The sequence below is a fragment of the Triturus cristatus genome, chromosome 3_2 (genome assembly GCF_964204655.1).
Source record: "Triturus cristatus chromosome 3_2, aTriCri1.1, whole genome shotgun sequence".
Classification (NCBI taxonomy): Eukaryota; Metazoa; Chordata; class Amphibia; order Caudata; family Salamandridae; genus Triturus; species Triturus cristatus.
The window spans coordinates 772,696,932-772,722,416 of record NC_140584.1 but is presented as its reverse complement, the minus strand read 5'-3'; the positions used below and the strand labels follow the sequence as shown (position 1 = coordinate 772,722,416).

Below are 25,485 nucleotides of genomic sequence, written 5' to 3'. Positions count from 1 at the left end.
CTGTCGTTTCTTTTTCGCAATCTTCTCATGCCTTTCCACCACTCTCTAAAGCCTGGTCTGATAGGATTTGGAATCTATTGCTCAACCCTATTTCTTTTTTGCCAACCTCACTCTCTGCCATCTTTAGCTCTGAAACTACCAACGGGGGAGAAGCAGAGAATAGACTTGGTAGTTTCGTGTCGCTTTTTATTTTCACTAGTGTCGCTAGTCCCTCCCTCCCTCCCTGGAACTGGCTCCTTATCTTGAACCTTAAAGTAGGATTTTAGGGAGGGTGTAATTTTTTGTGGTTTTACCAAGCCTGATACTTTCCTTAGGCTGGCACGACTTGCTCTGGATAGTGGGGCTTGTGGTTGGCCTGAGATATATATTTTTCTTAGGCTTTTTGCGACTATAGGTGGTGCCAGTGTTGAAGATTTGTCCTCATTAATTATTTCCCCGACACCATTACCTTTAGCCTGCTTGAGGGTCCTGAGGTCAGTAATATCTCTAGGGGGGGATTGCCTACTCCTAAGGCTATAACCCTCTCTTCCCAAATGCCCACTCTTATAACTTTTATTAGTAATTGGGGGGGGGGGGTTAGTGCCCTCCAGGATCCCATCTATTACCACTCCTTGTTCACCAGCTGCCCCAAATACTTTGTCACGATTTAAGACGTTTGATAATTTGGAGTCTGAGCCTGATACACTTACCGGCTCCTGTGAGTGTTAATATTCCAGACTCTGAACGAAATCCGCAACACGGACTGCTTTCCCGGAGTGTGGACTGCCGCTGTGATCCAATTTAGTGATGCTGTGCCGAGTTCCTCTCCCGTACACTACCTCCGTTGCCACTGCCGATCTTCCCCGGAAGGAGACCCTGCCAGCGGCCCTCCTGTTGCTGCAGCGCGCACCAGCAGCTTCCGCTCACACTCTCGCGGACCTCCGCCTCGGGACCTCCAGAGCGCCTCTCCTGCAGAGCGCCTTCTCCACGCACAAGAAACCCCCGGAGCGCCACCACGGTCAACACGGGACTCCACAAGCTCCAAGACGACGCCCAGCAAACCGAAGCAGCGAGGGCACGCCAACGTACGCCAGCGCCTGGGCGAGACACCAAAACACCGACACCACCTCCGCCACGAACCACGGCCAGTCCTCCCCGCTCTCCCAAGTACGTTTATATTTTTTTTCTTTTCTCTCTCCGTCCTACACCCTTTCCATGTACAGGCTACATAGCCTAATTCAGTGGCTTTTCATTTCATTTCTCGCTGGTTTTGGATCTCCGGGCAGGGAGCTCCCGACCGAGCTCCTCAGTCGGCCGCCATATTCCCCCCCTCACTCCCTTCCTTCTATTATACTACATGTCTTGTCTAATTTCTTAAGACAAATCTCAAATTCATTTAGTCCGTTTGATTCTTCATCATTCAGTCCAGGTAGATGTTCAAAGACGTCTTGTCCCTCTGAACCCAAGCAATGCAAGAGAAGAGCAGATTTCCTTTCAGCACTCAAGGAAACACCACAAACTCTTGCATAATTAAGGAAATCTTTCTTCCATTTTGACCATCGAATAGAAGGTTCTCCAAGGTTGGACAAAAAGAAAGGAGGTGAGGTGACGTTTTGCATGATTTCTCAAAACTAGTGTTTATAATAGATGAGATTGGGCTAAAATAGAAAGTGAGTGACAAACCAGTAATAAAAGGTGTATTTGATACAGAAGATTTATATTAAATCAAGATATTGAAGATAATAGGTGATGGGTTTGTCATTGAAGAAATGTTGATACTGTAGAAGAATGACAAACACGTGATAACTGGTCCTACTGGTGTGTTTATCACCGTTGAAAAATAATAAACACAAAATGATGGTGTGTTTATCACCGGAGTAATAATGTAAAGAATAATTCAATTCTTGTTAAACTTGAAAGTATTATATTGACAAAGATGAGATAAGTGGTGTGTTTATCACCGTAGAAAAACAATAAAGACAAAATGATGTTGTGTTTGTCACTGAAGTAATAATGTACATAATATTCCAAAGAGATGTGTGTCTATCACCAAAGTAAAAAAAATGAAATTACCAATGTTTGTTGAATATGAGATAGGAGCTATTAAATGCTTACAATGTGAAGATGTGTCCGTATAAAGATAGGTAAACACAGGATGTGTTTTATTTTCATTGGCAAACACGAAACAAATGGTGTGTTTATCACCGTTGAAAAGGAATAAACACAAAAAAAAATAATGGTGTGTTTATCACCGTAGAAGCAAGAAAAGCAGCCGAAGACGATAAAACACCGTGTTTATCAGTTACCAGGCAACGAAGTCTTCAAGAGGCCGAAGACGACAAACAGAGAGTTTATTTGTTACCAGCCAACGGATACTTCACACGCCCCTGGTAACAATGAGGTGTTTGACGTAGAGCGCAAGCTTCGCGTTGGCTTCACGTTACACGCAACTTAAGAGTTGATCAAGGTGATGACATGAAGGAGAATGCGCTGGAAAACGCGCTGGATTTGAAGCTCCGTGACAACACTGTAGAAGTCAACAGCGTGCGCGGGGACAGCGCGAGTGAAGTCTTTTGTGTGAGGTAATGAGTTTATTTAAAAATAAACAAGGCACGCTGAGTTAACAGTAGCTTTCCAAAAGGCAGAAAGTTAAGCAAATATATATATAGCGAGGACTCAGTTTAAAATAAAGAAGAGCTAGAAACAAGCATGTCGAGTACCGGCATGTCGAGGTCAGAAAGAGGGGCTCCTTTTCCTTCTCAAAGTCCCGACAAAGTCGTGTCGATTTAAATAAAAGACCAACTCCCACTTTTGAACAAATTAAAATGTACAGTACCTTGAGTTGGTGTTGGAAGGTAATAATGCTTTACCACACGTAATGTTGGTCGTGTTAGGACGTTTCCCTTCCTTCTTTGTTGAAGAAGTCAATGAAGTAGAATCTCCAGATGAGGAAAGAGGTTCAAGCCAGATCGTCGCCAGTGTAATAAAGTTAGATCACACCAGTAGAAGGTTGAAGGATGGAGGATTTATTCTTCAAGTATTTCAATACAGGTAAACGTCCTATCCACACAGCATAAAACAGGAACTGACCGAAGAACATTCTCAAAGGGCTTCTTAGAATAACATTCTAGAATAGTATGAATGGAAGATGTCTTAAACAATAATAACTAAGCATAAGTAAAAACAAGCAAAGATATTACACCTACCTCCTGATTTAGTTCTTTTTAATCTTGGTACTTTTACCAACTTGGCGGAGGAAGAGCGGAGGCTCCGGGCAGGAACATACCAGGAAAATTTGTTCTGCATTGGTTTAGGTCCAGCCCCATGCAGAGTCTTGAACACTATGCAGAGAGACTTAAATTGTACTCTTTGCAATACAGGAAGCCAGTGCAGCTCCGACAGAGTCTGGGAGGCAGATGAGCGTTGGAGCTTTCGCGAAGCTAGCTTAGCTGCCATTGTTTGAATCCTCTGGAGTCTCTCGATCAAAAATCTTGGGGACTCCAGCAGCAAGGCATTACATCAATCTAGCCTGCTCAAAATGATACTTCTCACTATCAGTGGTCAGTGTTCTTTGTGACTCCACGTTCCTGGCTTGGAAAGTCACGAAAAGAAGCTGATTACAGTGCACTGGGGTGGCATCTATATAGGCAGGGCGCACATCACTTTCATATCAAATGACGCTACTGAAATCCGAATGATGCCAGCTACGGGCGTGCAGGGGTACTGCTCACAGAAAATTTCTGGATCCAGTCTAAAGCCTGGGTATAAATCTTTGGTAAGGAATCTGTTGCTAGAGTCTCTACCAGATACGACATTACTGAAGGTAAGTGACTTGTTTGTTAGGACACATCCAGATCATATGGTAGAATATCCTTTCATGAGTGCTGCAGCTTGTTAAGTCCGAGCTAGCCCTCTTCCCCATTCTCCACAGCCTATCAGGGCTATAATATGCCCAATGGAAATAACTGAACTGATTCATCCATAGATTTCATGGAACAATGAGAGATCGAGCCACCATCTTCACCTCATGACACTCGTCATCATCCAGTTTCCCCACAACACCCTCCCCAGATGTCCTTGTGTCGAGTAGTGGGCCTGAAATATTCAGTACAATTGCACCAGTTTGGCCTCCAGCTGATAATAATCTGGTTTTAACTCTTGGTTTCCCTTGTATGCAACTGAAAGTGCTTTCTGTCCACCAACCGTACACCAGCCTCTTACCAGACAAATTAGTGCTAAGGACCAAGGCAGTGTTCCTCCCTAACGTTGTAGAACTTTTCACATTGGGCATTCTATTACCCTGTTGATTTGTATGCTCCTCATGCGTCCATGGAGGAACAGAGACTCCATTTGCTAGACTCCAAGAGAGCTCTGTGTTTCTATATCAACCGGACCAAGGATCACCGGGTGAGCGATCAGCACTTTGTAGGTTTCTCTGAGGCAAAGAAAAGAACAGCAGTGCAGAAACTGACCCATCTCCAGATGGATTGTTCTTTGTATAAAGATCTGCAATGGTCTGGCTAAGAAACAGCCTCCTGAAGCCCTGAGGGCTCATTCTACCAGAGACAAAGATGCTGTGACCATGCTGGTGTGTGAAGTGATTATTTTGGGCATCTGCCAGGCTGTGACATGGGCGTCAGTCCGAATTTTCGCGAATTACCACTGACTAAATATCCAGGTCTGATGAGAGGGGCACTTTGCTTGTTCACTACTGCAGGACTTTCTGCTGCAGGACTTTCTGGTTTGAGCAATTCTACAGACCCATCACCTGGTGGGATACTGCTTTGTCATCTATTCACAAGGTGAAGACTATGCGGTTAGAAGTATCCATCGGAAGAACAAGTTATTTGCCTTTGATAATGCTCTTTTTGGTGGATACTCTTATCTAGTTGCAGATCGGAAAACTGCCTTAAAGACATTTTGCTGATGCCAATTTGTCAAAAGCAGACCATGTCTTTTTGTTACCAGCCAAAGCTGTGACAAAGTTTTTTCTAACGTGCAATTTTGGATAACAAATTATTTCTGTGGATTAGTACTTTTAATGATGCATACGACCGTAACAAATCAACTAATTATTTTACACTTAAAATAATATGATTATCTCATTTATAAGTGTGATTAATAATGTAGTGTAGGTATGCCACATTTTTTGTGCAAGACACATTATTTTAAAATAGATGCAGTTTCAAATGTTCTGCTCCTCCGGGACTTACTCATGCCTCCTCCCAACAAGCTGCCCCTGTGACTTTTCTCTCCCTACAGTTTCCACCAAACACAGCAACTATGACGTAAATGGAATGTAGTGTTCTAAAGCATTCATTATGGATGAAACTTCCCATCGTGTACCTGATGTATCATTTTGAAGGGTTTCCGTTGTTAGTTCCTATGTCGGCCTGCAGAAGAATCTACTATGAGCAATTGTTAAGAAAAGATTTCAATTTGTGTTGACAATATAAACAAGTGTGCAGTTCCTTATGGATATCAGGGTACCCCAATTCTGATTCCCAGACAGGAATGGTCATAGGAAGTGTTCTCCATCAGCATGCTACCTCATGGGGCCTGCTATGTATTGGACTGTCGCTGCAATGCCCAGCGGTCCCTTCTCGGGGGTTCTTTACCGTAGATCTTTTAGATTCTGCCTTTGAGAGTTCCTAATTAACTCAAAAAGTCCTCCTTAAATAGAGTGGGGAGGGAGTTCCACTAAGAAGGGTAGATTGGTAAATGAAACAGTTAAAATTAACTAGGCACATCAGCTACCCATTTATTCAAGGGGCCCTGTTATAGGTTAAACGCACACATCTACAGGAATAATGTCCCCGATATTCTAATTAAAGGTCAACATATTTCTTGCCTGTAGTAGTCTGCTTGGATCTATGTCAATTCATCAAGACCTTATCTTTAACCTAATCTATGTTAAGTCGGTGATAAATTAGACATTCCATGCATTCCCACTTAACCTTAATATACTGTGTACTCCACAGAACTTTAAACGTCGTGACTTACAACATGATCCTGAAAATTGAGTATTTATGAACACTAAAAATGATCCAATTAGAATTAGGTCCCTTAGGACTTGTGGGATCAATGGAACCTGAAGGGTCTGTGCCTTTTGGTGTGATTGCTACAAAGATCCTACACGTCTCCACGGCCCGAGAAGTGCAACTTTGACACTTGGAATTTAGAGATATTTTTACTGACCAACTAGGGTATTTGTTAAGATCTGTGAATCTGTATTCTGTATCTGTGCCTTCATGGCAAAATATGCAAATATTTCTGCAATGCTTTATTTAACGATGTATTTAACAGTTTAGTCTGATAGAAACATCTAGTCGCATATTCCTTACTTTTGAATTATCCCCAGGCTCCAGAGTGGATCCAGAAAATTTTCCACAACAGTACCTCTGCGCAATGTTAGAGAGGGTCGAGCTACTCCGTAGCGATGTTGTCCACCGGATGTGACGTTTCTCCTGATGTGCTGATGTCAGTTTCTTTCTTTCCACTCTTCTACGATGATCCGAAGAACAGTTCCTCTGGCTTTTCTCGATGTTTTGTCAATTTCACGGTTTACTTTTTTCTGGTGTTCTCGGGGTCCTGTGGATGACAAATATTGCCCCTGGCCCTCGTAGTATTTGTATGTTGTGTCTGGGTTTTCACCATAATGCCAAAGAGTGTGGCTCTTGTCTTCAGTTTCGGCCGTCAATGCTGCAAAAGTTCCGCATGACACTCCAAGCGATGGAGTAGTTGCAGGCCCCATGTTGATATCTTCTCCGCGGCCCCCCTCCCCCATACTCACTCCGTCCGGGGATCGTCTCTTTGATTCCTTTTCTTTGTGAGATATTCTAGGGAGGTGCCCGTTGGCGGCTTCTTTTCACTTGTCACCTCCTAGTGGCATCCGGTGTGGTGTTCCTGCCCAGATAGGTATTTTCTTTTCTTGCATTCTTACCCTGTTGATGGCAGATTGTGGTCCCTGTTTCTTTTTTTTGGGGGACCATCTTTTTTTGGCTCTGTTGGGTTTCTACGCCGTAGGCTGCAAGGTGTTCTTTTGCTTTCTACCCAAGTTCGGATTGGGGTATTTTGATGGTTTTGTGCTGTTGCACTGTTGCATTGTACTCCGTTTGTATGCCTTACAGGCATTCTTCTATAAATTTATGACACAATGGTACCTCTTATAGGGGACTCCACATGCAGTGCTTTACTGCGACGGTGCAATTGGGAAGATGGTGCACAGGGTTTCCTCTTACTCCTTCCTCGTTTTGTTGAGTATTTCTCCCTATTAGCCAATGAGTTCTTTCCTTCCCCTCTATCTGGTGTCCTTCTTTCCTACCAGATGCAAGGGAAGGGGCATGGTTCTTGGCCTAGGGTGCATTGTGTGGTCTGACCTAGATGGTGTTCCTTCTTTACTCTCTTCGCATTAGCACGTCTTGTGCCAGTTTTCACTATACACAGGCAAAAGGGGCTTCTGCCCTTCCTCTTTCTCTCAAGGTTCCTTGCAGACTTACCTTGTCCGTATCTTTGCATGGATGGCCTCCTCAATCGACCTTTTCTTTTCTATGCCTCTGCATGGCCTGTTTTCATTTGCTTCTGCCCTGTGCAAAGCTTCTGTTGCTTTTCACTTTTGGACAATGTGTTCGTGCTTGTTGGAGACATTTCATGACACCTCCAATACCAACCCCAAGTTTGGTTACCGACCGGGCTGTTCTTGAGATGTGCCTTCTACACCTTTTTGGGTATTTTTCATCTTATATATATATATATATATATATATTACCTACTGGCGGTCGCCAGTAGGTAGTTATAGTTAGGACCCTGTTTCCATAGGAAAACCGCAACATTCTATTTGGAATAACTTTGGCGCCGGTCGACGAATCCTCGCGAAATTTTCAAAACTAATGGGGCGCTACGCTCCGCTCCTACCCTGAAAGTCTCGGGGGGATTCGTCAAGCAGGGGCTGAGAAAAAAGGGGGGTCCCAAAACGCGTTTTTCCCATGCATTTTTCCATAGGACCTTTAGACACAGCTACAGCCCGAACGGCTGAACAGAGTTACTTGAAATTTGGCAGAGAGGTAGTCTACAGGTCAAGGAAGTGCCTTTTGTAGGTCTGGTGTAAATCTGTTCAGTAGTTCCTGAGAAAATAGCATTTAAATCAATATATATATCTGTGGCAGCGCTCCGTGCGCTTACCGTGCGCTTACGGTAAGCTTACTGTACGCGTACGGTGCCGTGCGCGAGAGCGATTCTGATTGGCTGTTAGATCTTAGTAAACATTCGAATCGGTCGAAACCAGGAAGCGGCGGCCGCCATTTTCTCTCTCGCACTCTGAGGTGGGGAAGAAAAGCAAAGGTTTAAAACATGTAAAGGGGCATGTTAGACAGCTCCTAACCCCCTAACCTTGATTAAGGTGTTCCCTACAAACCCCCAAGGCCAAAAATTCAATTTTAATTTTTTTCGACCATAGGTTTCACACATGTTAGAGTTAGCGGACATTTTAATCATAAAAAACCATTGAAATTCCCCCGTTATAGTTAGTGCAAGCAACTATAACTCACGCGACCGCAATCCTCTGCTGATGACATATGTGTCTTTATGAAAAAAAAATATTTGCAATATATGTATAGCTAAAATGTAATGGAAGAAGACATGGGCAAATAAGTGTCTAAATACAGTATTAGCATCAGCAGAGGATTGCGGTCGCGTGAGTTATAGTTGCTTGCACTAACTATAACGGGGGAATTTCAATGGTTTTTTATGATTAAAATGTCCGCTAACTCTAACATGTGTGAAACCTATGGTTTTTTCAGTGAATATATATATATTCATACATCTTATATATAGGTATCCCTATAGTAAGTGATGTTATACTGCCTCTCTTCGGGAGTAGTGTATTTTTGCTTACGTTGTTGCACTTTTCCTCGTGTCCAGAGAGACTGCCGTATGTTCGTTGCTTTGCACTCGCTACGCCCTCCCTCCCCGGAGGGTTCTTCGTTTGGATAGTCCCAGAGGGCTCCCTTCCCTATCGTAATGATTCCTCTAGCTAGATGAGGTCTATTGCCATAATTTTTGTTATTGCGTGCAATGCTTTTCATAAACTAGTGTTTGGGGCTCTCTGCATATCTTGCTTCTATCATTAAGAGCTTTGGCTCAGTGGTATTTGCTTCGTCCTTGGCCCCGTTCTCCTGGCCCAGTTGCCACTAGGGGAGCGATGTAGTATGTTGTTCATATGGAGTGTTCTTTCCAACTTGTGTTTATCCTTCTGCCATGGTGTCTTTTTCCTATGTATTTCCACAGTTGCAGATCTCAGTTCCGTGTGGGGTTCTCAACGATGTTTCTTGTGGGATGTCTTATTTCCTGACCTCCCTTTCTGGCAGCCGGCCATTCTCTCTTAACGACAGACCGGATAGCCTAGTCGGGGCTATTTAGGGGAATCAGTTCGCAGACCGTCCTCTGGGGATAGTATGCTTGGGTATCTCATTCAAAGGTAATGGTAGAGACAAGATCTAGCTGCAGATTCTTTACCGACTCACCCATCCTCCCGGCTCTGAGAACTGGTTGTCCTTTTCTTCAGATCCCTTTGTGTGCCCACTTGTGCGTTTCTTTGGTTTAAAAAAAATAATTTTATTAACATTTTTCAAAAACAAGATTCCTTAGTAGTTTCTATATGTGGCTCTGTGTTTTAGCGCAGAAAGTAGCTGTGAAAGAAACTTCTGGTGTCGCAGGTGAGAAACCTAAAGGGCTGTGCACCTGAGCCGACACTGATCGAACTACGGATCCAGAGGGCCTCACTAAAGCAGGGGGGAGACCTGGCCGGCATGGATTCAGTCAAGGTTCCTCTGGCCTCCATAGGGCAGGGACCGCACCAGAGGGAGGCAGACAACCAAAAATAGCATGACGGGAGAAATCCTACTCCCTCAACTGATCCAGAGTCACGCCGGCACCTGGGAATACCGGAAAGTGCAGGGTAGACCCTTGCTCCGACTCCTCAATACGAGGACATGGAGGTGCATCAGAGATGCCCCACGTTTGCGGCAAAGGTGAGGAAGGCCATAACTTTGACAGCTTATGGCGTGACTTACAAGTTTACATAGAGGACGCAGGACGCTCACAGGAAAGATTCCTGGAGCAGTGCCTCGAGAACAAGACCACCTTGACCGACAGGGAGCCCATGACCACAAAGTCGCCAGGAGAGTCATGCAGCACTCTTGCAGCGCCGACGGCCAAAGCTGAAGACAGGAGCCACACAATTCAGAGTCATGGTGAAAACTCAGACACCACATACAAATACTATGAGGGTCCGGGCTGACATTTGTCATCCACAGGACCCTGAGGATACCAGAATAAAGCATACTGTGTTGTTAAAAAATCATCAAGATAGGCCCAGAAATGACCAGAGGAACCGTTCCCCGGATCCGAGTAGAAGGACGGAAAGGAAGAAACTGATATCAGCGCATCAGGGGAGGGCTTATATGAACTCTGTCAATGTCACATCCGGTTTACAATGTTGTTACGGTGTCGCTTGATGCCCTCTTCTGACGCGCAGAGGTACGGCTGTAGAAAAATTTCTGGATCCAGTCTGGCGTCTGGGGATAATTCAAAGGTAAGGAATCTACAGCTAGATCTTGTCTCTACCAGATAAAGCATTACAGAAGGTATGTAAATTATTCTTTAATGATTCTGTACTAAGCCGTTTAAATTTAATCTGGATGTAGAACTCAGTTCTCGAGTGGTCCCAGTTTATAATTATGGTTTTACTCTGCTAACTTTGTGCTATTGATGTGGAGGGCAGTCTCTTAGTGGCAGATCAGTGAGAGCTGAACTGCCTTAGGTAAAATGTTAGGTTCCATAAATTTTGGTTTCAGAAGATTTCTGGGGTTTGATTTCCACAGATGTACACAACACACAAATGGTGTGCAGCATTGGTGAGGAATGTTTACATTAATAATATATGTACAGTTGCAACACTGTGTTCCAAGCAAAGCAAATATAAACACATTTTTTTTGGTGGCGATAAAACTTAATTGACTCTTATATCATTGGAATGTTGGAGTACATAATTGACCTTTCAGTTATAGCAGCAACTAGATTGACCTTTACATAGCTGATCCACAAAGCTGTTTGTAGCTATTTGTGTCTTACTCTGACCTCGCTATGACACAGTCTTGAATTTGTAGCAGATGCAATTGCTCACAGAAGAAAGCTTTGTGAAAATTTCTTAGGTATTTTTACCAAATTTCTATTTCCTTAAGGAGCCAAATATTCATTCTATTCACTTTTATGCTTCCTCACCCTGACTGATTAATATGAATTAAAATACTGCAGTGATGTTGTGAGAATAGTAAGCTTACATCAGTTTCGAACATTCAAAGGTGACATAACGCATTAAACATGTGCAGAGAGCTGATTTTTTTCAGTCAATGTTTCCATAATTAGTGACATCTGGTTACATCATTTTATAGGATTATAATCAACCCAACCTTTTTTTAAATGTGAAGTGCATCCACCCATGGGGTTCAGTTATTTTGCTTTGATATTCTGTTTAAGTGCCAAGAAAATACTGTAGGCCTGGTTTAGATTTTGGTGGATGGATTTTGTACTGTTGGCGTGGCATAGTACTTTACTCCTGTCATTGCTAGGGTACTCCGTCTGCAACATTTAAGGTTGTCCCCTGGCCCAGGGGCCATCTCTTGTGGTTCTGACAAGAGTCATGCCTCAAACGTTAATGTTTTTATATTTTCAAAAACAAAATCCCAAAGCAGGATTTGTTTTTGAAAATAACAAAAACAATGACCCACACGTTAGAGCTTTCTCTCATGATGTGGGCGTCACACTGCTCCTTACCTCTAGGTTTTACCTGATGATGATGCAGAGTTAGAACTGCCCATGTGTTTACCCACTCTAAATAGGGCTGGCAAACAAATGGCCAAACCTCTGACAAACCTTTCTCCGTCGGGCCATCGAAGGTGTATGTAGGCTGCAGAGATGTCTACATACTGAAGTTCTGCCTGACTCTAAAGAAGGAGAGTGACATTTTGCTTAGTTGGGGAGGGTGTTGCATCACTGTTGCAATGGAGTACTCTCTCCGCAAAATTCTTAATCAGGCCCTTAAATGTCTAATCAAGTTGCATGCATTTCTTTTGGGGTAGATGTCTAATCAAGCTGCATTTCTTTTGGGGTAGATTTTGTGTTCCAGTAATGATACTGTTTCACTTTTTCATTTGTTTTTCTTCATATAATTTAGATGACATGAAAACCTTGATGTTTTTCGAAGGCACTCCTCTGCACCTGGGCTGCACCATTAAGCTGCGTGGAGCACTGGAGTATGAACTGGCTCGGGTGAAGGAGATCATCATCTTCATGATCTGTGCAGCATACCACTCACAGTTAGAAATTTCCTTCCTGATGGATGAGTTTGCCATGCCTCCAATGTTGACTAAAAGCAGCTCTTTCCATTCGCTCATTGAAGGTCATGGAGATGAAAGTGACCATCAAGCACTGTTCAATAGAGAGGAGTTTGGGGTTGTTATCCAGGACTCCAGTCTTTCTGCTGATAAACAGCCTGTTATGCCTGGGTCCGTTTCTTCAAGTGACAGCCACATTGAACAAAGGATTTTCTTTGATGAAGATGATGAATATGTAGATTTAGGCTTATCTGAAGAGACTAGTTCCTTTAATGAACCTGATTCCAATATGGTGATATCCACACCAATAGGGACATCTGCCAGTCAGAAAATACGGCCTGAGTCATTGGATCCCATAGTTGAACATGATCAGAGTTTGGAAATTTTGAAGTCTGAAATACAGCAGAAGCTTCAGCTTGAATGTCTTCAGGAACCCAAAATTGAGATGAGGCTTTTTCGGGACCCACTTCAGGATGACACTGGTTTATACGTAACTGAGGAAGTGTCTTCATCCGAGGACAGGTTGAAGATGTACTCTGTAGCTTTCAAGCAGGAGTTGAAGGATGTTATTCTTTCCATCTCCCCAGTTATCACCTTTAAGGAACCTTTTCTGCTGACTGAAAAGGGTATGCGATGCCCCACTAGAGATTATTTTCCAGAGCAAGTCTATCTATCTCCTCTTCTTAACAAGGACTTTAAAGAACAGGAAAGCAGAAGGAAGAAACAGTTATTGCGCGAATTTTCAAGTCTGCAGGGGCTGAATGGGAGTGTCCATGGTAAATCTATCCAGGTGCTGCCTTCCCATGAACTGCTTAGTACCAAAATAGCAGAGAACCTCGGGGAAAGCCAGGTTTTAGCCACAATGCTTGCAGATTACCGAGCAAGAGGGGGAAGGATTCGACAGAAGGATGCTGACCCATTTGTTCAGTGCAAGGATATCTCAGCTGGCTCTGCTGGGAAGACTGAAGGAAAGAAAGATGGGGAGGAAGACAGGGGACTGATTCAGAATGAACTAGCGTGGAACTCTAAGGTAACATTTAGTTTATTATTCTGAAAACAGATATCTTGGTTTATGCCAAATTATCTTCTGAGAACTAGTTATGTGGTATGTGCAATCTTCATAAATACAAGCATGCACACACATGAGGATATAGACATGCTAAATATGTCTACAAAGATTTGTATGTGCGGAATGAGCTGACAGAAAATGTCCTTGTTTCTATCAACAGTTTTAGTAAGATGTAAATAGTTGACAGATTGAATTTGTGCATTTCTGAGTATTAGAATATTTGTGAGGCATGCACAGTGGAATCGGTATATTTGGTCTGGTTAAACATATCCGTACAGCATAAAATAACATACTGAGATAATGCAAACATATCAATTATGACACGTAGACCCCTCAGCGGCTATTTAGTTACGATCAAAAAATGTATCGTTTTTGAATAAGCAAAAGTATGTTACCTACACTTTCACATGAAGGAAAGGCAGGTGATCGAAGTTGTTGGGTATCCCATGGTAGTCCTGTCCTGAGCTGCAAAGTCTTGGTGAACGCTCCTTTTGAGGCGAGTTTGTTGTATTACAGGTCATGCCATTTAGTGATAGCTTGCGATGGAGTGGGTGATGGTACTGGTGAGTCTCGTCCTAAGAGAGGTGGTCATTGGGAATCTTTAAAACAATATATATCTATATATATATATATATATATTCTTTATTGCATTTCAGCAAAACTTAAACAACTTAAGAAGACAATGAGAGTTACACATTTTGCCTCACAGCAACATCGTATAAAGAGATCCACAGTATTTATATCAAGAACAACAGTACGGTTACATGGTCGCTGTAGTCTCTGCCATTAATTCGGTTCACATTTATAAAACAAAACGGTGCAACAGTGTCTACGATTCACTCTTGGAAGCACACTAATCTGCTAATAGAAAAGGGCTTAGTGCATACAGCACAATACCTGACTATATACCTGCTTGCGGGAGGGTATGTTCTAGTTGCAAGAGTGCAGAGGGAAGATTTGATGCCAGTGCAGACGCAAACGAGGGGCTAAGAAGATGGTGGCGCCTGTATGGGAGGAGTCCCCGGAAGGTCCTGCTTACCCGTGCATGGACAGGACTCTATTGTGGTCCTAAGAAGTTGGCAGTTCAGGGAGAATGTGGGGCAGTTTCGATTCAATAGTAGTTAGGTACTTCTTTAAGTCTGGCGGGTTAGGGGGCGGGCAGGATGGCTCAGTATATTGCTGCAGTATAATTCGTGTTTGGCCACTAAAGCCTTGTGAAGGTCAACAAGCCACTTTTTAAAATAAATAACGTTATCAAAATGCAGACTGTGCTAGATCCTAGTAAATGTACAGGTGATACATTCTTAGAGTGACGGGTTATTACATAATATGGAATGGTTTGATCAATAAATGTATGCATCGGTAGAAATTCCTATGAGGGGTCTGAGGATGGTGGGGGGTGGGGGGGTGGGGGGGGGAAGATATGTCGCCCATCAGGTCCAACTTTTTCTATGTTTTTCAGGGCAGCCGCGGGCCAGAAACACTGCTATCTGCACCCATACAGCTGTCTAGTTAGGTCTTCCATTTGCCTATAGTCGGTGGAGAAGTCCCTTTCCACATCTGGTCAATATCGCACAGCAGATGTTGTTTGTACTTATTTCCCCCAATGTCACCTGTACTGTGCAAGAGTAAGAGTCGTGGCTTGAGTGGGAGTTCCCATGATAATACATCGCTTAAGCATGACGATACTCTATGCCAAAAGGGCTGCAATGCAGTGCAGCTCCAAACTGTATGCAAAAATGTCCCATCCTCCCTCTCACATCGTAGACATGTAGCGGACTGGATAACACCCATCTTCCAGAGTCGGCCCCGTGTGTAGTATGCGCCGTGCAAATACTTGAACTGTATAAAGCGGTATCCTTTGGACACGGTGGCGCCCCGAGGGCTGGCAATAGCTTCTGCCCAGTTGTCGTCTGTCAAGTCAGGAATATCTGCTTGTGACGCTCGTCGCGTCTTATTAAGCGTATTCCGTATGCGGGTCGTCAATGTTTGGTATATTTGCCTGATTTTATGTAGGCCTAAATCCCCCATCAGTAGGCAGAGCCTCAAGAGGGTGAAACTCTGGAAGGGTCTCCAAGGCATGGATTAAGGGGGGTCAAAGCATTGTCGAATTGGAGGTATTTGTAAAATTGTGTCCTATGCAGTTGGAAATCTGCCTGTAATCGTTGAAAGGATTTCAATGTAGTCCCCCGCATCACATCACCCAGGGTCGATATCCCCACTAAGTCCCACCCAAGGAATCCCTCCAGAGCCGCCACCGGGCAGAGGTATGTGCCTTGCCTCAATGGAGTTGTTTGGGTTAGGGTCCCGCACCATCCCATCTGTCGGACCCTGTTCCGCCAAAGCTGTATCACTACTCTACTCACCGGGGTAAAATATCTAGGTTTTTAGTGCTATAAAGGAGCTGGAGAAGGGGAGCCCCCTTCATTGCTGCATATTGCATCGCAAAAAAACGAATCTGTTGGGGAGTTATACCACCATTCATTTAATTATCAGTATATGAGAGGCCACATAATAGGCATATACAGCTGCTTCTGCAATACCCCCACAGTACGTAGACTGTCTACCTTGTCATGCGCCAGGACGCCCCTTAGCTGGGGCAGCTGTGCGCAATATAAATATCCCTAACATAACATAACATAACATATCTGTGCGCAGGTGTGAAGTGCAACCCTGATCGCCCCTTCGTTCCAGAGAAATGTATTTTGTATGTTATTTACAGAATTTTGTAGGGAAAGTTTTGTAATCTGTATAGAATTCGGGGTAGAGAAACCATCTTAAATATGGCAGATCGCTCATACAGTGACAGTGGAAGGGAAGACCATATTGCTGTTTCGCTATTTTGATTTGTGATCAATGGATTAATATTATTTGCCCATGAGATCTTTGGGCATGGCCACACGAAAATGCTCAAATACTTAAAACTACCCATTGCGTGCAACAACTGCGACGCCCAGGTGCCCTATTTCTGGTTGCCGCATATTGGAAAAAGCATGGATTTTGCAGGGTTGGTGTGAAGGCCAGTAGTTTCCCCCAAAACTCTAAGGATTTGTAAGATGCGGGGCCCCGAAAACCACAGGTCCGTCATGAAGAAAAGGACGTCATCCACGTATAGCGCGATGCGGTCCAATCTCGACTGGGCCCATTCAAATCCACGGAGCACCAGTTTGCTCCAAACCCACGCCGCCAAAGGTTCCACTGCTAGAGCAAACAAAAGTGGGGATAGGGGGCAGCCCTGTCTAGTGCCCCTGTGAACTGAGAAGGGGTCTGAGTGATGTCCGGCTATACGAACAGACGCTGTTAAGTTAGTGTAGAGCAAGCAGACATATGCTATAAAGCGAGGACCAAAATTTACCACCTCAAGTAATTGAAAGAGGTAGACCCAGCTGAGCGAATCGAACGCTTTGTTTAAGTCTGCTAATAGTAAAGCTGCCGGGCGTCCCAACGCCGGAGCAGCCGCTATGGCATTATGAACTCGTCGTATGGTGTGGTGAGTAGCTCGTTGAGGCATAAAGCCCGATTGGGCTGGGTGGATTAGGTCTGATACGCATGTCCATAGGCGATCAGCCAGGACCTTCTCCAGTAGTTTAGGCTCAAAGTCAATGAGAGAAATAGGATGGTATGAGGAGGGGTCCTCCGGAGGGTGCCCCGGTTTAAGAAATATGACTGTCTCTGCATGCCGCAAATCTTGGGGTAATATATTTCGTTCTTGGGCATCTTGTATGGCTGCTAATAAGTGAGGGCCTTAGCATGTGCATATTCGGCCGCAGGAACTCCATAGGGAATCCATTGGGTCTGGGGGCCTGCCCTGGGTGTAGAGCATGTAAGGCCCCAGTTAGCTAGTCTATGGTGATAGGGGCCTCTACTTGGTCACGCATCTGGTCTGTGAGCTTTCGGGGTGGAATATCCACCAGGAATTCCGCTATTTGGGCCTCTAAAATCTGCTTGCGACGTTCGTATAATGAGGAGAAATGCCGTGCAAATTCCCGGGCCACCCCTTCCAGCGATGAGCACCAGACCCCTTAGCATCACGGATGGTGGGAACCACGCCTGGGGATTTGTTAGCCTGGCAGAGCCTGTGGAGAATTTTACTTGATTTATCTCCCCATTGGTATATCTGATGTTGCGATGCTGCCCAGATCTCCTTTGCTTCCCCCATTAGATATTGCTGTATTGCTTGCTGCACTTGCAACAAGTTGCGCTGGAGAGTGGGGCTGGGGTCTCCGTTAAGCTGTAATGCCAGAGACGCCTGGTGTGACCCTAGGTCGGCCAGTTGCTCTTGTCGCGCGTGTTTTTCTTTGGTGCGGTAGCTAATTTTGGCCCCACTTATGTTGGGTTTTAGGGCCTCCCAAAGGATCACCTGGGATGGGGCGGAGGTAACATTAATGTCGCCGATTGCAACATGTCTTGATAGTCTGCGCTTCGAAGGTGCCAAGGGGGGTATACGAGAGCAAGTATGGAATTTAAAAGTGATCGGGGAGTGATCAGAGAGCCCTCGGGGGAGGTGGGCGACTTGTGAGAACCAATGGAGAGCTATGCGGGGTGTGAAAAAATAATCCAATCAGGATTGTGAACCGTGGACCGCAGACATAAATTTGTAGTTAAGTTCTGTGGGGTGGTACTCACGCCAAATGTCCGCCCAGCCTAAGGTGGATACCAAGGAGTGCAGTTTAGAAGGATCCACAGGTGGTTGGCGGTCAGTGCTACGCTGTCTGTCTGCTGGCCCCATAATGTCTTATGGGGCCAGGAGGGCTAGGCCCTCTGGCAGTTCCCCCCCCAAACCCTGGAAATCTTATCGATAAAGATTGCCCCTAGCGGAGGGGGAGCATAAATACGACCCATGGTGACATGCTCACCATACAGTGTGCCCGTGACAATAGCAAATCTGCCCCCGGGATCCACCCAGTGGCTTATGTGCTTGAAAGGGACTCTGCGATGTATCAGAATGGCTGTTCCTCGTGACCCCCTGGTGAAGTCTGCATGTAAAACAACAATAAAACTTAATTGCCCGAGTATCCCCCCACCCGACACTGCCATAAACTAGGAGCTGTCGTGGTGTAGGGCGCACCAGGCCCCCAACAGGGTGAACCTGGGCCCCCACGCCAACAATACCCAGCCCACCCACAAAACATTAACGAGGAGAGATAGAAGTGTCAAGGGCCTGGCAGCCCCATTACTAGGCATCCATGCCCATTCAGAGGATAGTAAATAGTCGGATAGTCCCAGTGAAGAGCGATCCGTGGCTAAACATAGCTTGCCGCTAGCGGTATGACTGGATGACTCAGGAGCTGCGTTCTGGACTGGTAGATATTTTGTCTGAGCCGGATCAATGACATCTCTTTGATTTAGTCCTGAGAGGTCTGTTCCGATGCGATCCTTGGGAGGAGTCGGATTCCAGCAGCGGTGGTGAATGTGGTTTGAGGTGAGAGTGTTCATCTGTTCATGCGAAAATTTCTTCCTGTGTGTCGAAGAAGAATGACTTTGAATTGAATATGACTCGCATTCTAGGTGAGTATAAAAGCATATACTGCAAATTTAGGTCTTGTAACCTACGCTTCGCCGCTATGAACGACTGGCGTTGCTATTGGACCAGGCACGCGTAATCAGGAAATAGCATTATGGGCCTTGAATCATGCTGGAATTGTTCTTTATGCATCCTAGCAACCTGGAAGATAGCATCGCAATCGGCATAGTTCAATAACTTTGCGATTACTGGTCTGGGATTCTCACCTGGGGGTGGTTTCTTAGTCAATGCCCGGTGGACTCGCTCCACGACAAAGCATGTGGAGAGTAGTTCCTTCTACATAAGATCTGTGAGCCATTGGGCAATAAAGCGGGTCATGGAGGATCCTTCACACCCCTCCAGCAAACACACCAAGCGCAGGTTGTTTCGCTTCGCTTTCTGAGATCTTGGCCCAGGAACAAGACCTCTGACCCCACTGTGCTAATTTTGGCATATAACTTATCTCTGGCATCATTTATTGCTATTAGGACAGCCGCATTGTCCAGTGTTGGGACTGCCTCATCACCCCCATGGCACCCTCGGCGGGTGTGGTAAAGTGATCCAATGTGCCCTGTTTGGGGCCAGCTCCACCAGGTTTGACTCTACCCATAGCGGTTGACGCCAGGGAGCCGGCTCGAGAGTCTTCCGAGGTTGTAAATGCTGAATTTGTGTCCATGCTAGCACAGGGGGGCACGACCCCAACCAAGAAGAGCTGTAAGGACAGTGCCAGGCCCACAGAGGGATGCGCCGTCGGCGGGTCCTCACGGATCGAGGTGTATCCTGGGCCGCAAGCAGCACCGAGCCTAGCTCAGCCGCTTCCGCAGACCATGACTGCCTGCCGAGGAAGCCCTGTAAGAGGACCAGACCGCCGCCAACAGTGCTCCCCAAGAGATGTCAAAGCTCGGCTATTACTGCCTCAGAATGCCAGGCGGAGGGCAGTGGATGATACAAGGCACCCTTACGCTCCTCGGAACGCTCACCTCTGGGGGTACAACCAAGCCCCCGGCTCCACCGCTGTGTTGCTATCGGCTGGTCCAGATCTCAGGCGGGAGTCGTCTGCTTAGGCCCCGGCTCGCATCTCTCCTGTAGTATCGGAGCGCACGTCACGGCTCGCCAGCAGCCAAGCACCAGGAAATAATACTCCCCACACCGCCGGGATCAGAATCTTCACCGAATCGAGTCCTCTGGACAGGATAGATGCCGGATTACGTACGGATCATAGCGTGGAGGGTGAGTCCGCCATAATGGCTCTCCAACCCCCCCCCCCGCCCCCCCACTCCCCTCCCTCCTCACATGCCACTCTTTAATGTGAAGTGCTGAGGTCGATTTCTGGGACATGGCCAGCCTCCGTTTGGCTAAACATAGTGCTAAGTCCAGAAATTTGCTTTACGCTGCGTGTTACGCTTAGTGATGCCCAGCAAGAAGTGCAGACTGTGTGCAAGTATTGTAGCACCCGTGGCCTCAGTGAGTGTAGTAGCTACTGTGTCCCGGTGCGCTGATAGTTGGGAGCAGTCCCACACCATGTGAATAAACGTGGTGTTTGGGTTGCAGCATCACAGACAAATAACAAGAGAGCACGGGTGCATTCATGCCAACCTATGGGGGGTGAGATATGTGTGATGATATATTAATTGAGTGTAATTGGGTCTAGCATTTGTAGAGACGATCCTTGTGACGCCCAGGCACGGTTCCAACTGTTTGTCGGTCAAAGTAATTGAGAGTTCCGCGTCCCAGTATTCCCTGAGTGCTGTTAGAGGGGACACAGTATTGAGCCTCAAAGTTATATAGCATAGAGATTGGCCTGTTTACTCGAGCCATGTGTAAGTGAAGTTTAAAGTGATCTGGATATCCTAGGTTCTTTGCATATTGTACCCCATATCTTGTGTAGTTGGTGAGTGAGGGCTGCATAAGCCAGAAAGGAGGCTGGAGGTATCCCATAGTCGTCAATCAGGGTGTCAAACATGGATAGTGTCGGGTCAACGACCAGGTCCCCATATGTAGTGATACCCGTCCCAGTCCATTTCGTAGCCTCCAAATGCGGGACCAGTGAGGAACTGCAAGAAAGCACCCAGAGTGGCAAATCAGGGGCATAAGGTGGTAGAGGTTATGCCTTGTGTAGATTCCAAGACCAGCAGGCGCGGGCTGAGGATATTAGGAGGTTACCCACCTTCTTCGGAAACACAGACTCTGTGCCCATCGGCCACTTCTATATCGAGTTTTGGCGTAGTCCCATAGCCAAGCTCCCTAGCTCTGTGGTGTTGTGGCCAGCCAGCCAATGCATTGGCCACTGTAACTGTGTTGATGCATAATAGTGTTCATAATTAGGGGATCCTAGGCCACCTTCAGAAAGTGGGGCATTAAGTTCTGAAAGGGAAACTTGTGTTCTGTGTTTGCTCCAAATAAGAGATGTTAGTAGCGATCTGAGATCGTGGAACAGTTTCCGGGGGCAGCAGAAAGGAAAGGGTGGCAAAGATGTAAAGCCGCCTGGGCAACAATACCATTTTAGATATTGCTATGCGCAAGGATGATCGGGCACTGGTTATCACCCTGCCCAGCTTACTGTCTATTGAGCCTGTCGTCGAGTGGTAAATCTGGACCCCCAGTTATTTAAAGGTGTTGCAGGACCAGGGAAACTGCGCAAGAGTCAGAACTTTCCTTTGCTCCAGTGTAAGAGACGTCATGGGGAATAGAAGGCATTTATCCCAGTTAATCCTCAGACCGGAAGTGCGCCCAAAGCGATCCAGCAATTCTATTAGTTGGAGCAGTAGTCATGTTGCCGAGCAGATAAATCAGCGCGTCATCAGCGTTGCGTGACTACAAGCCACTGATTGTGTGCCTAAATGCCCCGGTCTACAGCCCAGTTGCGTAGTGCACAGGCTAGGGGCTCCATTGCCAGAACGAAAATTATTTGCGATAGGAGACATCCCTGTCTGGTGCTCCACTCGATAACAAACGAGTCCGATATCGTGTGGCCTGTCTTGACACATGCGGTTGCTGAGTTGTATAGTAATGTAATCCACTATAAAAACCGAGGGCCTTTTCCGTAATCCTAAAAGGCACAATTAATCTCGTCCTGTGTTTACTAGGCGTCCCTCCATATTCTAAATAGCGGTAATGGGTGCTAGAGGTAAGGAGCCATTCCAACAGCCTACTACCCTTATCTCCCTCTCCCTGTTTTTTGGCGAGATATTCCTTGTAATCAAGGGCACTCAGTCGGTCCAGTGTTGTTTTAATGCTTTAGTGTGGCTTGTGGCAGTGTGGGCGCAATTCGTGTGTATATAGGAGTAACTGCTCGTGTTGCCGGATCTCCGTCTCTAGGGTACCCAATTCCCTGCAGAGAGTCACATGGACACCATGTACTTCTTTTATCATATGTCCGCGGTGCACAGCCTTGAACCATTCTATTCCATTACAGGATGCAGTGCCCTCATTATCTTGAAAGTACGATGTGATAGAGTTAGCAAGAGAAGAATGTAATGGGGCGTCTTGGAGCACTTCTATGGGCAGCCGCCATGTGGGGATTTTTGGGTCTAGTTTTCCCCCATGTCAGCTGTAACAGTGGTAAGACAGTGAGCGTCCAAGATACTACGTGCGAGACCCTAGTGATGGTGTTACAGGAGCAATATAACAGATCGATTCAAGTGGGAATGTCGTGCATCCCTGAATAAAATGAGTACTCCCTGTTGGTAGAGTACATGCACAACCACGCCTCTTGGAGATGAAGGTTAGTAGCTCATGTCTGTAAGTGTTGTGCGAGTAAAATTGAGTGTGCACTTGGTAGTGGAGAACGTGAATGATCCACATTCAAGTCCGGTGCAGTTAAAATACCAATAAGTTGGTGCCATTGGGTTGCGAAGCAGCATTGAGGTCAGTGATTGTAGAAAGAAGGCTTGGCCAGAGTAAGGCACGTATAGTGAAACCAATGAGATTGGAAGTCCATCTAATAGTCCCTCCAGCGCCACGTAGCAACCCTCTGCGTCAGTGTGGGTGCATATCACTTCCAGTGAAATCCCAGGCGCCACCCAGATCAGGGCACCTCTTGCACACCCAGAGTACGTGGCCCCTACCAGAGTACCCCTCCAGTACTTGCACATTGAGTGTGGCTCTGGATAGTCAGGTGGGCCTTTCGTAAAAGTGCGATTGTGACTGCGCCTCTGCAGGTACTGGTAGACTCTGTAGCGTTTAGTGTATCCTGCGAGGCCGTGGATATTCCACGTAAATAACAATATGTGTGCACCCTGTAAACCTGCAATTGTAGACATAACAATATAAGTAGCCACACCCACAAATTGAGCATTTTCACATCTCCTCTCCCCGATAGGGACCGAGCCCCCCACCCAGTGCACAAAAGATCCAGTCATACATGCCCAGCATGCACTCCCATGTGATGTGGACAAGAAACTCTAAGCAATAGCATACAAAACTGCTAAAGGAGTCCCCCCGGGTTATTGTCCGTCACCCCCAAAGGGGGCGGTCGTTAATTCCTCCTAAAGGATGCCCCCCGGGTTATTGTCCGTCACCCCCAATGGGGCGGTCGTTAATTCCGCCGTCTCTAGCAGCAATTGGCAGTATGCTCCCCCCTACCTCGCAGGGATCCCAGGGCCCATCCACCCCTCAGAGCTTCTTATTTATTTTATTTTTATTTAGTGCATTTTTATAAAGTGCGGACATTACCCAAAGGTGTCAGAGCGCTGTACAATAGAGCTAGTTATGTTACAAGAGAAAAGTGGTACAGAATATAACATTACACAGACTAAGAATGAAGGGTACACAAACACAAAATGCAACACAGCACACAGGGGTGAGGAATGTACAGGGAAAAAAAATACAAATTTACAACGAAGAGCGAACTTCCAAGAGGGGCCTGAGAATAAAGGGTACACAAACACAAAATCCAACACAGCACGCAGGGGTGAGGGATGCACAGGAAAAAATACAAATTTTCAATGAAGAGCGAATTTCCAAGAGGGGCCGGAGTATGAAAGTATTAGTTCTGAAAGTGTCTTTGGAAGAGAAGAGTTTTGAGTTCAGCTTTGAAGATCCGGGTAGAGGAGGTGGCACGGAGCAATGGGGGAAGTGAGTTCCATATTCTCACAGCATTGCCTGAGAAGGATTGCGCCATCGATCTTTCCCTTTTGAAGACGGGGGGCTCAAGCAGAAGCTTTTCCGCATTACGAGAGGGTCGAGAGCCTCTGGACAATTTCAATTTATTTGCCAGTTAACGAGGGGAGGACATGTGCAAGGCTTTGTGAATGATGCAGGCAGTTTTGTAAATAGATCTTGCCTCAATCGGAAGCCATCGAAGAGAGGACAGGATAGGAGTGATGTGGTCGCTTCGTTTAGACCCTGAAACGAAGCGAGCTGCTGAATGGAGGATGGATTTGAGAGGGGAGAGGTGGGATTTGGGTAGGCCCGTCAGAAGAGAATTGCAATAATCCAGTCTTGAGAGAACCAGCGATTGTACCAAGGTTTTTAAGGTATTCTCCGCGAAGAACTGACGGATCCCCCATAGAAGGCGCAACTGGTACCGTGCGTTCTTGGCAATAGAGTTGATGTGGGAGATTAAGTTGCGTCTTTTGTCAAGAATGACACCTAGAGATTTAGCGCTGTCGACAATGATGGGTTTGTTGTTGAGCAGGTTCAGCTGATCCATCCACGATTGAACAGGAGGAGGTGAGAGAGAGGTCGAAAGGAGGAGGAATTCAGTTTTGGCGGGATTTAGAATGAGTTGGTGAGCTAACATCCAGTTGTGGATGGATTTGAGAGTGGAGTGGAGTAAAGAGAGATCGTGTGCGTAAGACACCTTGAGGTAAATTTTAGTGTCATCCGCATAAAGATGGTAATGGATCCCAGATTTGCTTAAGAGGATCCCTAATGGTTCCAGGTAGAGATTAAACAGAGTGGGTGCCAGGATAGAGCCTTGAGGGACACCTTGACCTACAGCCAATGGAGATGAAAGACTGTTCGCTATCTTAATCATTTGAGATCTGTCTGAGAGGAAAGAGGCAAACCATTTAAGCACTGTGCCATCCAATCCCATTCTCTGTTGTAGAGTGTTGAGGAGGGTGCTGTGATTAACAGTGTCAAAGGCCGCAGAGAGGTCAAGAAGAATCAGAAGACTGGATTCCCCGGAGTCGAGTATATGCAACGCATCATCAATCACTTGCAGTAGGGCTGTTTCAGTGCTGCAATTTTGGATAAAGCCAGATTGGAAAACATCGAGGAGATTATTGTCCATAATATGTAGGGAAAGTTGTTTCGCAACACATTTTTCAGTGATTTTCGAAGGAAAAGGGAGGTTGGCGATAGGGCGAAAGTTGTTGAGGTCGGTTGCATCAGTGGAGTTTTTTTTTTAGAAGAGGGGGTAACCTGTCCTGATTAAAGGGCAACAGGGAGGGAGCCTTGGCTGAGGAAGAGATTAACTAGCCCGGTCCAGTAAGAGAGAGTATGGGTGTAGAAATCGATGGCGATGATGCTAGGGATGGGGTCAGAGGAGTGGTTGGATGGTTTGGTTTCAAGGATGCATTTGAGGAGGTCATCTT

General features: G+C 45.8%; 1 protein-coding gene across 3 annotated transcripts in view; it reads left to right on the top strand.

Annotated features, from left to right (window-relative positions):
* PIKFYVE (phosphoinositide kinase, FYVE-type zinc finger containing) overlaps positions 1-25,485 on the top strand; it is a 2,037,960-nt gene that overhangs the window by 865,471 nt on the left and 1,147,004 nt on the right. For all 3 annotated transcript variants that reach the window (XM_085648834.1, XM_085648836.1, XM_085648835.1), the window contains one exon: positions 12,212-13,401. In XM_085648834.1, coding sequence (XP_085504960.1) covers positions 12,212-13,401 — 1,190 coding nt within the window. The remainder of the gene's footprint in view (positions 1-12,211; positions 13,402-25,485) is intronic.